This window comes from Littorina saxatilis, linkage group LG17, assembly GCF_037325665.1.
Source record: "Littorina saxatilis isolate snail1 linkage group LG17, US_GU_Lsax_2.0, whole genome shotgun sequence".
Classification (NCBI taxonomy): Eukaryota; Metazoa; Mollusca; class Gastropoda; order Littorinimorpha; family Littorinidae; genus Littorina; species Littorina saxatilis.
In genome coordinates, this window is record NC_090261.1 from 40,129,286 (window position 1) to 40,144,645 (window position 15,360).

General features: G+C 39.1%; 1 protein-coding gene across 4 annotated transcripts; it reads right to left on the reverse strand.

Annotated features, from left to right (window-relative positions):
• Positions 1 to 45: 45 nt before the first annotated feature.
• LOC138952702 (centrosomal protein CCDC61-like) lies at positions 46 to 15,026 on the reverse strand. 4 transcript variants are annotated; one of them, XM_070324401.1, is made up of 15 exons: positions 14,552 to 15,026; positions 13,172 to 13,254; positions 12,038 to 12,210; positions 10,625 to 10,730; positions 7,662 to 7,708; positions 6,957 to 7,173; positions 6,145 to 6,526; positions 5,744 to 5,822; positions 4,488 to 4,579; positions 4,053 to 4,085; positions 3,387 to 3,450; positions 3,004 to 3,046; positions 2,655 to 2,701; positions 2,001 to 2,080; positions 46 to 1,445 (listed from the first exon to the last, which is right to left on the reverse strand). In XM_070324401.1, exons 1-15 carry the CDS (start codon positions 14,703 to 14,705, stop codon positions 1,351 to 1,353), a joined length of 1,695 nt encoding a protein of 564 aa, XP_070180502.1. In that variant the 5' UTR covers positions 14,706 to 15,026; the 3' UTR covers positions 46 to 1,350. The 4 variants fall into 4 exon arrangements, with proteins under 4 accessions (XP_070180502.1, XP_070180501.1, XP_070180503.1 ...); XM_070324400.1 differs by having other exon boundaries at positions 5,744 to 5,825; XM_070324402.1 differs by lacking the exon at positions 2,001 to 2,080 and having other exon boundaries at positions 2,662 to 2,701; positions 5,744 to 5,825.
• Between the last annotated feature and the right edge of the window lie 334 nt (positions 15,027 to 15,360).

A 15,360-nucleotide genomic window follows, 5' to 3' on the forward strand; every position in this document is an offset into this window, starting at 1 on the left:
GCATGTATGACTTGAGATATGGTTCAGCCACATTCTGAAATCACCTTTTGTATGTTTGTTAGAATAATTTATTCATCATTTCCATGTATATATATATACAGTCCAATATTCCAGTGTATAAATGCACAAGCGTAAATAATACACAGAATTAAAATTCCCATGCACCTACATAATAAAAAAATAGACAAACAGTGAGTAAGTCATTTATGTACATGATAGTACACTGGAACTGTTTAGCAAGAAACGATCTCATCATGCTGAGGGGTAAACAAATCATGTAAAAAGCACACAAAAAAGGCCACAATGACAGTCAGATAATTATGTGTGTTAACCATAGTATTTCCTTCATGTAAATTATGGTGAAAAAACTAGTCATGTTATTTTTTTTAAATAGATTTTTTCTTAAATTTCTGAAGCCAGTGTCATTTCAACAATGTTTCTCAAATGTTGCACTTTGCTGAGTGAATATTCATTACATTTTTTTGTTCTTTGACCAAACTCACTCTTCCTTTCTCATTGTTTTTAGTGCACTATGTACTGAGAGGACTTGGATGATAGAATTAACATCATACAGAAGATCCTGTGGGAGCAACAGATTCCAGTCTATCACACAAACATAGGTGTCCAGTCTACAAATTGCTCACTCGCTCTCTTTCTCTCCCTCCCCTTCTCTCATAAAAGCGCATGATACATGAAGAAGTGCTTACTTAAATGAGATAATATGTACAGGATACATGCAAGACAATGGGGCAGCGCATGTATAACAATCTTCAATCAGAGTACACTACAATACAGATCTATGTAAGCATATAATACACATTATCTACAGGACATGGTTATAACATCAACCTTTCCTCCCATAAAACGCTAGTGTCCATGTATTTTTGTATTCACGACTCATTTCAGATTTTTTCGTCACCAAACACTTTCATTCATCCAGACATTCACTCAGTCATACAGCACATGCAAAACTTCATGTCATTCCCTTGCGTATGTTACATGTGCATACAAAATGCATTTAACTCTATATGATTGGCAGAATGCCTGGTGTCTTTCGTGTGACATTAAACCCCTAAAGATTAAGAAATATTGAGGCTAAACAGAACAAACAGCAATGTAGGGCACATTAACCAACAGCACACTTCCTAACAGAAACTTGTTTGAATTTGCTTGGTCCATCCTTGTGTGCTAATAATTCATTTGACCAGAATACAATTGCAAGAATGATTATCACATAGATTCTGTGATACAACAATTCCATGCATAAAGAAAAAGGATTTCATCATTGTGCTATGAATGTCAAGACGCAGGAGCTGGGGTCGAAGAAGATGACAAATGACTCCATATACTTTAGGGCATTGTTGCCTTCATCAGTTGTTGCAAACGGTTCAGACGTTCATCGATCTCGCTTATTTCTGCGGAACGATCGAAAAGCTCACTGTCCTCTGAAACAATTCAAAACGTTTGAAATCAATACTTGGCCATAAATAAATACCAGAGCTGACATGTCTAAAATGTAGTGTCTGTTTGAAATAATAACTACCCGTACCAGTAGTTAAAAAAAAGAAGAAGATCGCCAGCACTAATAGCATTAAAAACAGAGACGTGAAATGGCTACAGTGATCTGTTTTATAATTAAAAAGGAAACGAAGGATACAAATTATCATAATCACACATGCATGTACTGGACAATGATCAAAGAAAATAACACATCCTATATTAGTACATTGTGTATTAGTATTATCCCACACAAATCCTTGATTAAGCCAAAACTGACAAACATAAAAGAGAGTAATGTTGATTTTATACAGCAACAGTCCACATGCATGAATTCAATACCAACTGTGGCAACAATATTTTCTGACATGTAGAGGGATGGAAATAAATTTGGATTGGCTTCAAAACCAATCAAAACATTACTTAAAAATACATTGCCTTTACACGTTCTGCCCACTGCTTACTACATGTAGTGCCAGTCTGATTCTGGGTGATCAACTTACCAGGACTATCAGGACCTTCATTCTCCTTGTTTATCACAGACCGCTGTTTTCCAAATTCTGAGTCTGGCGTACTGGCCAGAGTACCAATGGTTAAGGTGTAAATGATGCTAACGAGCATGTTAAGTTCAGACAGAAACCATGAGTATGACTTCATATAGTTCACACAACCTCTAAAGATGATGAATGACCTCAAGTAATCATCTCTACACATACTATTCAAATGAACTAGACGTTTGAGCGAGTCTTGGTGAGTGTGTTACCTAAACATATCAGGGACTTGGGTACAACATTTTATTTACTTTCACTCACACGTTTATGAACACACCCTGTGTCTGCACGTAACGGGAATGGGGGGGGGGGGGGGGGGGAGACAGACAGGGAGACAGATAAGAACTGGTGCATGTACATGTACTACATTTTGATCTTGGCCAAAAGATTCAGCCATGGAAAGGGAGGAAATGCAAACCAAAAAACCAAAATAATAAAACATATTAAGATTATAACAAATATCTGCATGCCAACAATCCTGAACCGAAACATAAAAACACAACAACAATGGCATTCAGCAAAACACTTACAACCTGATTCATGCTCACTAACACAATTTGGGTCATGCGCTTTTCAAACCCAAATGAATCAAACACCAAAGGATATACTTTACTCCTTGCACTTGCTGATCTGTTCACTTTTCCCCGTGATGCCTGCACACAAGAATTTATCTGTAAAACACATGCAAACTTACATAAACAACAGTTTTTCTGTGTTATTTGCACATGTATTTAAACACTACGACACCACCAAAATAATGCACAATTAAGACACCCCCCAAAAAAAACTTTAAAAAAACTACAACAACCACTTTGTCTATTCATAGTAAAACACTTGTACTGATACAAGGAGACACAGACACACATGATTCTACAGAAGCACACACACACACACACAGACACACACACACACAATCTGTTTAACAAGAACTAGGAAAAGAATGAGAAGATCATACCCCTTGTGGACTCTCTTTAGTTTTGCTGTTGGAGTTGTGGTTTCTGTAAAGATACATCATACACAGTTAGCTCAGTTAGAAGAAGCAACTGCTCAATCAGGATATTTCACACACACACACACACACACACACACACACACACACACACACACACACACACACACACACACACACACACACATATTTAACTTCAAAGTAAAAACATGCACCCAGAAAAGTCAGGCTTTGCAAAGCATAACTCAACACTCACGACCCGCAGGAAATGCTTAAAAATACAACAAGCAACTGAAAAATAATACTCCCATCAAATCAAAAGACTACAAAAAGGTCAAGGAAAGGTGTCCCACTTTCAAAAAACGTCAACAAATGAAACAAATACTTACTGAAGTCTACCAGTGTAAGATCCATCTGACAACCCACCATCACTCAAGTCTCCTTGGCTGCCAACTGCACAGAAAGAAACAAGGAATGCCATTTTCTGTTCATCTGCATGACATAATGTAATATAACACATGCACCCCTCTTTTTAATCTGTTGTAAGAAGTTAAGGAGGATCAAAACCTGCGCGATGAAAGCTTTCCTCATCGTCATACACAGTGAAAAACAAGAAAACCCTTTTCCGATTCCAATTTGAGACCTCTCCCTTTTTCAAATTTTCTGTTCATTATGTCTGTCAAATAACCCTTGTTTCAATACCCCCTCTCAAATTTTCTCAGATTTGTGGGTGGTGTCAAAAGGGGGTTCAACTGTATCTCTTATATCCTGGAATCTGTAAGTGGAACTAAAGGAATGAAGCACAATTTGAGGCAGATTATAAGACTGATAACTCACCATCTCTTTTGCTTTACACAGTCTAATTTCATTACAGGTTATTAAAGATCATCCAAATTGTTTTCACTACAAACACCCAATTTTATTATACCTTTGAAATACTGTGCAAAACTGGCAATATCTTGTTTCAACGTATGGCCTTGATAAGAATAAGGGAGCTCATTTTAAAAAGCTCACATACTGCTTCTACAGACTCGTTTGATATTACATGTACTTACATGAGGATGTTCTTGAGCGACTTCTGAGGTATGCTGAAAAAGGAAGCAGAAATGTAAATAATAAGTAAAATTCTAAAAAAACACAAAAAAACCACACACAGAGCATCACACACACACAGAGCGTCTAACACACACACACACACACACACACACACACACACACAACATCACACACACACAACATCACACACACACATGCAAGAAGTAGTTCCTAATGACACAAGTGAACATGGAAGCTTTAATTTTCTGAGAGAAATAAAAACAGTTTCAATTCAGAACAATGAAAACTGGACTCTTTTGTTAGAATGAATCTTACTTCAAAAGAGAGTAGAACATAAATGTCCAAAAGATGAGCATTGCATTTTGTACCATGTTTCATTCCTTCATTGTACAATACAAACTAAGTTTCTGCAGCACTCCTAACTCATGCATTACCTGAATATCTGCTGGAATTAATGCTACCAGGTGAGGGTCTTGAGTTCTGTGACATTCCAGACCTATTTATACTGGATCGCGCTTGGCGTTTTCTGAAAGAGATAAGCCAATCCATCAAACAAACATTTTGACACTAGATCGTTTCTTGTGTTTCTGCTGCACGACACCTGCTCAGAGAGAATTACAGAACACATGTACACAGACAAGTGCACGTTTTTGTGTGTTTGTCACAACTCTGTTTCATCCAATGTTTCCAGAGTTATGGATTTCTGCCTTTGCTTACACTAAAGCTTTAATATTCTAATCATAAAAGCACAGTCCTTCTCGTGAAAACAGTTCGGCTCACCATCTCAGATCTGACCAGGCCTTTAACGTGGAATAAAATCACCCCTCCATTTGGTCACATACCAAAACTCAACACCCTGACTGCTTGCTGTGGTGAGTTTGAAGTTGTTGATGTATTAATTTCTTAACAAAAGCCACTAGTGGCTTTTAAAAACTAAATTCGTTAAAAAAAATCCCACTGTCCACAGAGAACAATCCGGGCTGTTCATCTATATCTATATACGGCTTGTGTGTGTCTGTCTGTCTGTCTGTTCGCCATGCACGGCCAAAGTTCTCGATGGATCTGCTTCAAATTTGGTGGGCATATTCAGGTAGACCCCGGACACAATCTGGTCGATGAAAATTTTGAACATGTGCTCTCAGTGCGCAGCGCTGAACCGATTTTGGTTTTTATGGTTTTTCTGTACATCCATTCCCAGTAACTCTTCCTTATCTTCTCCAGTGTTTTGTGCGTTTATCTCTCTTCCTTCGTGCGCCGGCAAAGCCGGCGTACACCCGGCAAAGCCGGGTATTCGGCTCTACTTCTTCCCAGCAAAGCCGGGTACCCGGCGAAGCGGGTATTCATCTAGTTCTTGATATGTGACAAAGTAGAGAAGTAGAGGGATATAAACGCCTGGCCAGATCTCAGATGATGATCCAAGCTTTTTTACTAGAAGAAGTGTGCCTTTAATTGCTGTCTTCCTTGAACATCTTTTGACTGAATCATTGGTGACATTTAAATTCCAAGATTGATCTTTTCAAGAGCGATCTGCCCATCACAAAACAGATACAGAGTTTGGCTGAAATAGGCCGTGCATACATTTTCAGTCAACTACACAGATCATGGTTATACCTTTTCTCATAAACACTTAACACATGTATATTGCATAGAGTGATGACAAGATACAATTAAAAAACAACTTTAAACTCACTTCTTCAAAATGGCTTCCTGTTTCTTCCGTTCTTTCTCTTTGATGTAATCTGTAGGATCAAACCGTCTGGTTCTGCCACCTGCTTATAATTGAAAACACTTTTTTAAAGAAAGACCAACACAGATATTTTATTTGTTCTCAACCAAACTTCTTCTTCTTTCAGCATGTTGGAAATCCCCTCTACCCATTTACTGAAGGCTGAGCATTTGTCTGAAGTGTTGCGGCTGTGTTGACAAATTGAGACAACACATGTTGTAACAAGCTTCTTCCACCCTTCACCCCACGTGCAGGAAGTGACTCAGCATCCGGAAGATGTCTAAGATCTGCAACAGGCCAATAGTTTCTACCCAGCCTTGTTGCGTTCAGTTCAATTCTTTCTTCTAATAAAAACATCCACTCACCAGCTGGGGAAGGTGAGCGTGGTATACTGTTAAAGCTGCCCCTCAGCGATGCCGGGGACTCCGAGCGTCTGCTGCGGTTTGGTGCAGAAGAAGGTCGATCTCGCGAGGATGACCGGTCCCGTCTTGTCTGTGCGTAGAGGCGATCGTGGGAAAGGGATCTTTCCCTGACCTGTCTGGCGTAAGCGGCAGACCTCTCTCTGGAGAATGACCTTTGCCTGGTGCCTGAGTTATTGCGCTGCTGATTGGATCTGTCCAGAGAAGGGAGGCGATCTCTGGAGGAGGTTCTTGTGGATGGTCTGCCCCTCTTGTACATTACAAGTTCATTGGTCAGACTTTTTACACGCACACGAAGATTCCTTTCTGAGGCCCTTAACTCTTCCACCTGAGAGAAAGAACAGAACAAGAGAGAGTATTTAATACTGTTGCAGGGCACTGTATGTGTTGCTATTGTTGTGTGTGGTAAGCTCACAATTACCTTAAATATAACAGAAAGAAAGCCATGCTAACACGCTCTGCAGATCATGAACATTGTAAAATCAAAAAATTGAAGTCAAGCTTGATAGCTAAAGGCAAAGGTTGAAGGTAGTTCCAACTCCCATAATATTTTCGGTAGCAGGAGAGCAAGATATGAACTACTCTTGGGCCTACTTTATGACAGCCGAGCCCATCTCCTCTCCCACACTGCCTTCAGCTTCCCTTTCCGATTCAAAACTTGCATCGGTCTAGATAAGCATTAACTGCTGAAGAGACGATAAACAATAATAAGCACCCATTCCCAGCTGGGTGGACTGGAGAAAGACTAAAAAGCTAACCTCTTCTATAAGTTCTCTATACTCGTGGCCCCTCTTGCTGGCTGCACGCTGATGCTCCGTCTTCTCTCTCATCAACTCCTGTTCCATGTTGCGCACTACCGCCTTCAAGGTTCGAATCTCCTTGGCTGAATTGCCAGAGGCTGTGCTCTTCATCTCTCGACGGAACTGCAGAAACTCCTCCTCCAGCTCCTCCTTTTCTTTCAGCAAGCGTCTATAACTGTATACGAAAGTTTTGTTTTATAATCAATAAGGCTGTATGAATCATTCCACAACGCCACGCGCACAGACACATATGCACTCACAATACACACATATATATGCCCCACACACACACCAAACATGCAAGCACACACATACACACACACACCGCAAATGCATGCACACACAAAGTACTGCTCATACTCTTCAGGCATTGCCGGACATGTAGTGAAAAGACCTACACACATACACAATTAATTACATATATGCACATGCAGAGAGAAGACATGAACACACATAATCTCTCTTTGGCTCTCTGTCTCTTTTCCTCTCTCTTTCTCTATTACCAGTATACTAATAGTATACCTTTTTCTCTCTCTTTCTCTATTATTACCAGTATACTAATAGTATACCTTTTTCTCTCTCTTTCTCTATTACCAGTATACTAATACTAATAGAGAACACCATTACTGTTCATCAAACAGTTTCTTCCAAAAATATGCTTACTCCTTTTGTAGTTTTTCAGAATCTCTTGAATTGTAATCGGTGAAACCCTGAAACCAAAAAATCATGCGATAGTAATGTGTCCTAAATCAAGTGCTAAAACCAACCAGGCATGAACATTGAAAATTGTAAAAAAGGCTGAAAATTTATAACTGAAGACGTGAAGCATCAAGTCGACGGCGCAAAGCGCCTAGCTTTACTAGGGGGGTCCGGAAAAAAAATTCTCCAAAAAACCCAGATGGTGCAATCTGGTGTCATCTGAGCTCCAAGTTTGCCATTAAATTCTGTTTTTAGAATCAGAGTTTTTAGTACCAATTTTTGCTTTTTTGAAGAGAAAAAATATATACATGTATTATATGGTTTAAATTTGTTAAAAAATTGATCTGTTGAGACAAACAGGAAAATGTAACTTGCAACACAATCTGTGCAATCTGGTTTACTTTCAAACATAAAAGTTCAAGTAACTGAGGCGGGCAGTAGCAGTGCGTGAACAAAGTACGGACAGTTTTCGCGGGCTTTTGCGCAAAGGCAAAAGTAACCGGTGCTTTTTTTGTGTGCTTTCCCCCTTTATTTTTTCGGCGGACACTTTCGCCTTTTCGGCGGAACAAAAAAATAATTCGGCGGAAATGGGCGGACAATTCCCATGCCTGACCAACACACTCACACACAGAAACTGACTCTCTCTCTCTTTAGTCACAGCATTACTGTTAACATCAGAAACTGTATTCTTACCGTTGGTCCATCAGTGGTAACATTTGACAAATTTAGAGATTTCTGAAATTAATTATGATAAAGTCACACAGGAATATTTACTACAAGTCGCGTAGGGCGAAATAACAACATTTAGTCAAGCTGTCGAACTCACAGAATAAAACTGAACGCACTGCTTTTTTCACCAAGACCACATACTCGTAGTTTCGTCAGTCCACCGCTCGTGGCAAAGGCAGTGAAATCGACAAGCCATGCAGAATAGTGCGGTAGTGGTCGCGCTAAGCAGGATAACACACTTTTCTGTATCTCTATTCTTTTTAGCTTACTGAGTTTGTTTTTAATCCAAACATATCATATCTATATGTTTTTGGAATCAGGGACCGACAAGGAATAAGATGAAATTGTTTTTAAATCGATTTCGGAAAATTAATTTTAATCATAATTTTCATATTTTTAATTTTCAGAGCTTCTTTGTAATCCAAATATAACATATGTATATGTTTTTGGAATCAGAAAATGACGAAGAATAAGATGAAATTATTTTTGGATCGTTTAATAAAACAATAATTTTAATTACAAGTTTCCGATTTTTAATGACCAAACTCATTCATTCGTTTTTAAGCCACCAAGCTGAAATGCAATACCAAAGTCCGGCCTCTGTCGAAGATTGCTTTGCCAAAATTTCAATCAATTTGATTGAAAAATGAGGGTGTGACAGTGCCGTCTCAACTTTTACAAAAAGCCGGATATGACGTCATCAAAGGTACTTATCGAGAAAAAAACGTCCGGGGATATCATTCCCAGGAACTCTCATGTCAAATTTCATAAAGATCGGTCCAGTTTGTTTGTTTGTTTGTTCGTTCATGGGCTGAAACTCCCACGGCTTTTACGTGTATGACCGTTTTTACCCCGCCATTTAGGCAGCCATACGCCGCTTTCGGAGGAAGCATGCTGGGTATTTTCGTGTTTCTATAACCCACCGAACTCTGACATGGATTACAGGATCTTTTTTGTGTGCACTTGGTCTTGTGCTTGCGTGTACACACGGGGGTGTTCGGACACCGAGGAGAGTCTGCACACAAAGTTGACTCTGAGAAATAAATCTCTCGCCGAACGTGGGGACGAACTCACGCTGACAGCGGCCAACTGGATACAAATCCAGCGCGCTACCGACTGAGCTACATCCCCGCCCCAGGTCCAGTAGTTTAGTCTGAATCGCTCTACACACACACACGCACAGACAGACAGACAGACAGACACACACACACCACGACCCTCGTCTGGATTCCTCCTCTATGTTAAAACATTTAGTCAAGTTTTGACTAAATGTAAAACAAGTCGCGTAAGACGAAATTGCAACATTTAGTCAAGCTGTGGAACTCACAGAATGAAACTGAACGCACTGCATTTTTTCACAATGATCGTAGTCCGCCGCTTGTGCATAACGGAGTGAAACTGACGAGCCTGTTCAGCGCGGTAATGGTTTCGCTGTGCTGCATAGCACGCTTTTCTGTACCTCTCTTCGTTTCTGAGCGTGTTTTTAATCCAAACATATCATATCTATATGTTTTTGGAATCAGGAACCGACAAGGAATAAGATGAAATTGGTTTTAAATCGATTTCGGAAATTTAATTTTGATCATAATTTTTATATTTTTAATTTTCAGAGCTTGTTTTTAATCCAAATATAACATATTTATATGTTTTTGGAATCAGAAAATGATGTAGAATAAGATGAACGTAAATTTGGATCGTTTTATATAAAAAAAAAATTATTACAATTTTCAGATTTTCAATGACCAAAGTCATTAATTAATTTTGAAGCCACCAAGCTGAAATGCAATACCAAAGTCCGGCCTTCGTCGAAGATTGCTTAACAAAAATTTCAATCAATTTGATTGAAAAATGAGGGTGTGACAGTGCCGCCTCAACTTTTACAAAAAGCCGGATATGACGTCATCAAAAGTATTTATCGAAAAAAAGAAAAAAACGTCCGGGGATGTCATTCCCAGGAACTCTCATGTCAAATTTCATAAAGATCGGTCCAGTAGTTTGGTCTGAATCGCTCTACACACACACACGCACAGACAGACAGACACACACACATACACCACGACCCTCGTCTCGATTCCCCCTCTATGTTAAAACATTTAGTCAAAACTTGACTAAATGTAAAAAGAGTATGAACAAGATCAAGACTACAATGTTAAATCACATACATATATTCATGACAAAAGGAAAATCCTTGTACTCACTGACTGCTTCAGTTTTTTGTTCTCAGTTCTTAACTGGCGTATTGTGTCTTGCAAAGCTTTTGGATCTGGTTTTCCAACATAAGGCAACGGCAACGGATAGTGAATTCTGTCATGAAAACAAAATATATCGCCTCGTCAATGACATTGAGTTGACAACAAGAAAAACAAAAACTGTTTAAATCAAGTCTGGAAGAAAGAATATATACACTGTATCTTTCAAGCTACCACCATCACAACCAACACCTGAATATTACATAACAAGAAGGGCAAAGCCCATACGACTCACATGCTTTACACATTTTTCCTACCAAAATACATGTGACCTTGACCCAAGGTCAAGGTCATCCAAGGTCATGCAACACAAAGCTGTTAATTCAAGACATAGGAAGTACAATGGTGCTTATTGGCTCTTTCTACCATGAGATATGGTCACTTTTAGTGGTTCACTACCTTATTTTGGTCACATTTCATAAGGGTCAAAGTGACCTTGACCTTGATCATATGTGACCAAATGTGTCTTATGATGAAAGCATAACATGTGCCCCACATAATTTTTAAGTTTGAAACAGTTATCTTCCATAGTTCAGGGTCAAGGTCACTTCAAAATATGTATACAATCCAACTTTGAAGAGCTCCTGTGACCTTGAAGCAAGGTAAACCAAACTGGTATCAAAAGATGGGGCTTACTTTGCCCTATATATCATATATAGGTGAGGTATTGAATCTCAAAAACTTCAGAGAAAATGGGAAAAATATGAAAAATAGCTGTTTTTTAGGCAACATTTATGGCCCCTGCGACCTTGACCTTGAAGCAAGGTCACGATGCTATGTATGTTTTTTGGGGCCTTGTCATCATACACCATCTTGCCAAATTTGGTACTGATAGACTGAATAGTGTCCAAGAAATATCCAACGTTAAAGTTTTCCGGACGGACGGACGGACGTCCGGACGGACGGACGGACGGACGGACGGACGGACGGACGACTCGGGTGAGTACATAGACTCACTTTTGCTTCGCATGCGAGTCAAAAAGGACAGTCCAATACAGATCACTGAATCTATTTTCAACTGTGTTCAGTACTGCTTATGTGCTTGTTTGTTAGTTTGTTTGTTTTTCTGTTTTCAAACCTTTTGTATTTTTGTTTATTCGATTGTTGACTGTTATAAATGACATTATCTAAAGGTTTTCATAGCCATACAATTAATTAGATATCTAGTGTTGAACTGAGCGCAAGACATACAGACTGCTTATTTGCTTGAATGTTGATTTGCTTTTTTTTGTCTGTTTGCATCTTTGTTTGCATACAGGTTCGTTTCTTACCCTGACTAGCATGGTTTATCATGATTATTTGTAAATAATCATTTGACTGTACTGTGATTGTGAACATGAACTGAAATAACCAAACACATACCTGTCAAACTCGACAGTGTATGTTAGAATGAGATATCGCTTGGACAGCAGTGTATTGGATCCCGACCGAGGTGCAGGTATGCTGGACTTGACCTCTGTGCCCCGATTCTTTTTGTGGCGGAGAGCTTCAAGGTCAGAGTATGTCAGAAGGTCAAGACATACACTGTTGCTGTTCTGAAACAGTAAAAGTTCCAACAGAAAGTGAGACTTTGAGAAACAATGTGCATTTTAACCTTTTTGAACATTTGATTTAGAATAAATGATTACAATAATCACACTTCATTTTAACTTAAATAGTAATTCTTCTTTCCTGCGTCAATGCTAATGTGTAGGTTCATAATAATCTATCTGCAGGGTTTAACCTGGGAAAAAAAGACAATGGGACATTTGTCCCCCTCAACCAAATTTTAAAGGGACATTGCTTTTTTACGTGGGTCTGTGTTTCGATCGATATCGCTTGTGTTGACAGTTCCACAGAGGTAAACGCGCAAGCACAGATCGGTCCCGTACAGATAGTTAGTAGGATTGGTTGAATACTAAACACAGCTCGTTTCACAAACTTGCAAGTTGTTTGGCTTTTCGAACACTGTACTCCCGAGAAAAGGGGTGCATGGGGTGGCGCAGTGGTACGTAATCTCAGTGCGCCCTTTGACGCACTGAAGGAAATTCCAATGGGACATTTTGAGATGTTATGCGCCAATGGCGCAAGGTGCACTAGTAAATGAAACCCTGTATCTGTACATGTATTCAGTAAATTGAGAAATTATGCAATAGCTTTCACCCATCCCAAGTCCCAGTCTTTCCATTTTCTTTTTAAGCATAAAAGATGTTATGTTCAATAAGCACATGCACTGTATCTTGGTATACATCCCAGTTAATCAACTTAATGTAAGACTGCTCTGAATCAACCTTCACAAATTAAACATATTATATATATATCTTTTCAATACAGTCAGATTCTCTAACAGACTAACCATTCAAACAACTTTGTAGTCTAAATTATGAAAATTAGAGTTGGTAACTTGCATTGATTTATTTGATTCATAAATCATACATCATTTTATTAACCAAACTGAAACAATTCTTCCACCACAAAAGAAAAAATAAACACACCTACAAACTTTACAGCACTTACTTGTAAGACTGCAGACTCCAGCATGCTGACAAAAACATTAAACTGCTTGAAGTTGCCAGTTTTGTGTGTCAAATCTTCAACATCTGCAAATGAAAACGTAAAACTGTGTGTGATCAACCATAATCAACACTGCTGGTTTGATTAGATTAAAATTTAAACTTAAAACTAAAGGAGAATGTAACAACTTATAGATTCTCAAAATAAAGCAACCTCTATTTGTTCAACAAATATCGATGGGACGATTATGGGCCCTACGGCCTACACCATATGTCCCCACAAACTAAACTAAACTAAACTAAACAGAGCTAGTCGTGACTGCTGGTTCTCGAGCCTGGGGGCTCCATAACTGACTCATCAGTTCCTCAACCACCATGTTGTTGATTTTTTAAAAACATATTTTGCTTAGCAATGGTACTGTTGCTAATTAGAACCCTAAACTGCTGTTTTAATGAATGTTTGCCTTCAAATAAGCTCTGCTCAACACACTTGACCTACAGGTATCCTAGTCATTCAATGATTCATAATCATTATTCATAACTTCACAAACATTATCAATATCATGCAAATGTCATTTGTCAGTGTTTCTTCTCCAGCTATTTTTTCAATGTAGTTAAAATTTATACTATTAGTATCAATACTAACAGGTGAGTGTACAATCATATCTTTAAATAAAGTTTAGTTGTTGCACAGACACAGTTTACAACCTAATCAATGATACTTTGATAGATCTGCAAACATTGTGTACGGCATTCTGTAGCCTCCCCCCCCTCCCCATATATTGACCATCTCTTGATGTTATTTATAAGCCTGATGTAACCATCTCATTTTTCTCCGATTTTTCTCAGCTGCATTGTTGATCTCGCATAAACTCGAGTCCACACACTGATTATGTCTATTCCCCCTCCCCTTACACTCATGGGGTCTAATTCCTTCACACACAAAATGGTATTTAAACTTCATCACAAAATCTTTCCCTTCCCTCATTCAAGGGATGTAACCACTTGATGCATATTTTTGAAGTTATCGTATTTTGCGTACTAAAACCTATCGAATTTCACCACAAATGAATTTCCTTCACTTACAAGAAACTGACATGCTTTTCACCCTGAAATAACCGTACCGGGGGGGGGGGGGGGGGGGGGGGGGGGGGGGATAGTCAGACATGAGTATGGAGTTTATGCGAGATCACCAAGGCCAGTGAGAAAAATGGGCTGAACAGAGAAATGAGATCAGCCCTCTCAGTCTCAGAGGTGCATGGTCACACTGATTGGACTGAATCAGTGATTGAGTGAATGAATCACTTTTATTTCAATATGTCACATCACTTTCACGGGGCTTATTGTGAAGATAACCCCTTGATCGATACTCCACTAAACTCACACGAGGATTCAAAGGTAGCTCTCCACTGGTCAGCTGTTAGTCTGTCTTCAACTTCCACCATCAAAGAGTCGCCTCCCTTGCTTTCCATCGTCACATAAAAATCGGACCCACGAAACTTGTAGGGAGCGTGTGCGTTTAAATCGAGAGGCTCCATTGTGTCTTTGAAGAGATTCTGTCCTCCTGTATAAGTTAATGAGTACTCTTAAAATTATAAAAATAAACACAAACACTTGATAACTGATTCTCAGACGCGTCTCAACATGACTGGAATTGGAAATCACAGCGATGAATAATCAGTACCCTACTGTCTGTAGAAGGCCCAAACACATTCTATGCACTTAATTTTGTCAAGATTCGGTCTCATCTATCCACAATGCTGACGAAGGCAAAATCAGAACACCCATCATCGTGTACTGTAAACAATTCAATGCGATCAGTGGCCGAGTGGAAGTTTGAAGTCACCGCTGTCAACCCTTTTGCGCATGTGCATTAACCGTATTCCGGTGTCAACAAACTACACGTGTTTAGGCTTGTTCCTGTTGACAGTAGCGACGAAGATAAGAATCGCAGCAGACTAGAAACCGACGGTCCAGTCGTACTTACCTGTAGTTTAAGAAACAAATGACAAATCTTGCTCCTTGATCTGCCGAAGAAATGTTTGTTTATGTGGATCAGGTGTTCACAAAACTTGACATATGTTGTGTGTGAATGTCACAGCTTGTGGGTATATATAATTATATTTGTCATCATTTTCACGAGTTTTCATTCACAAACACCTGGGAAATAAATCTCATGTTACCCATGCAATA

Bases quoted from the DNA above. Each gene is read 5' to 3' on its own strand.
- LOC138952702 (XM_070324400.1), bottom strand. From the start codon at position 14,705: ATGGAGCCTCTCGATTTAAACGCACACGCTCCCTACAAGTTTCGTGGG. The intron at 12,211-13,171 runs GTAAGTGCTGTA...TTACTGTTTCAG, and splicing joins TGGAGTCTGCAGTCTTACAA to AACAGCAACAGTGTATGTCT. The intron at 3,047-3,386 runs GTAAGTATTTGT...GTATCTTTACAG, and splicing joins TCTTACACTGGTAGACTTCA to AAACCACAACTCCAACAGCA.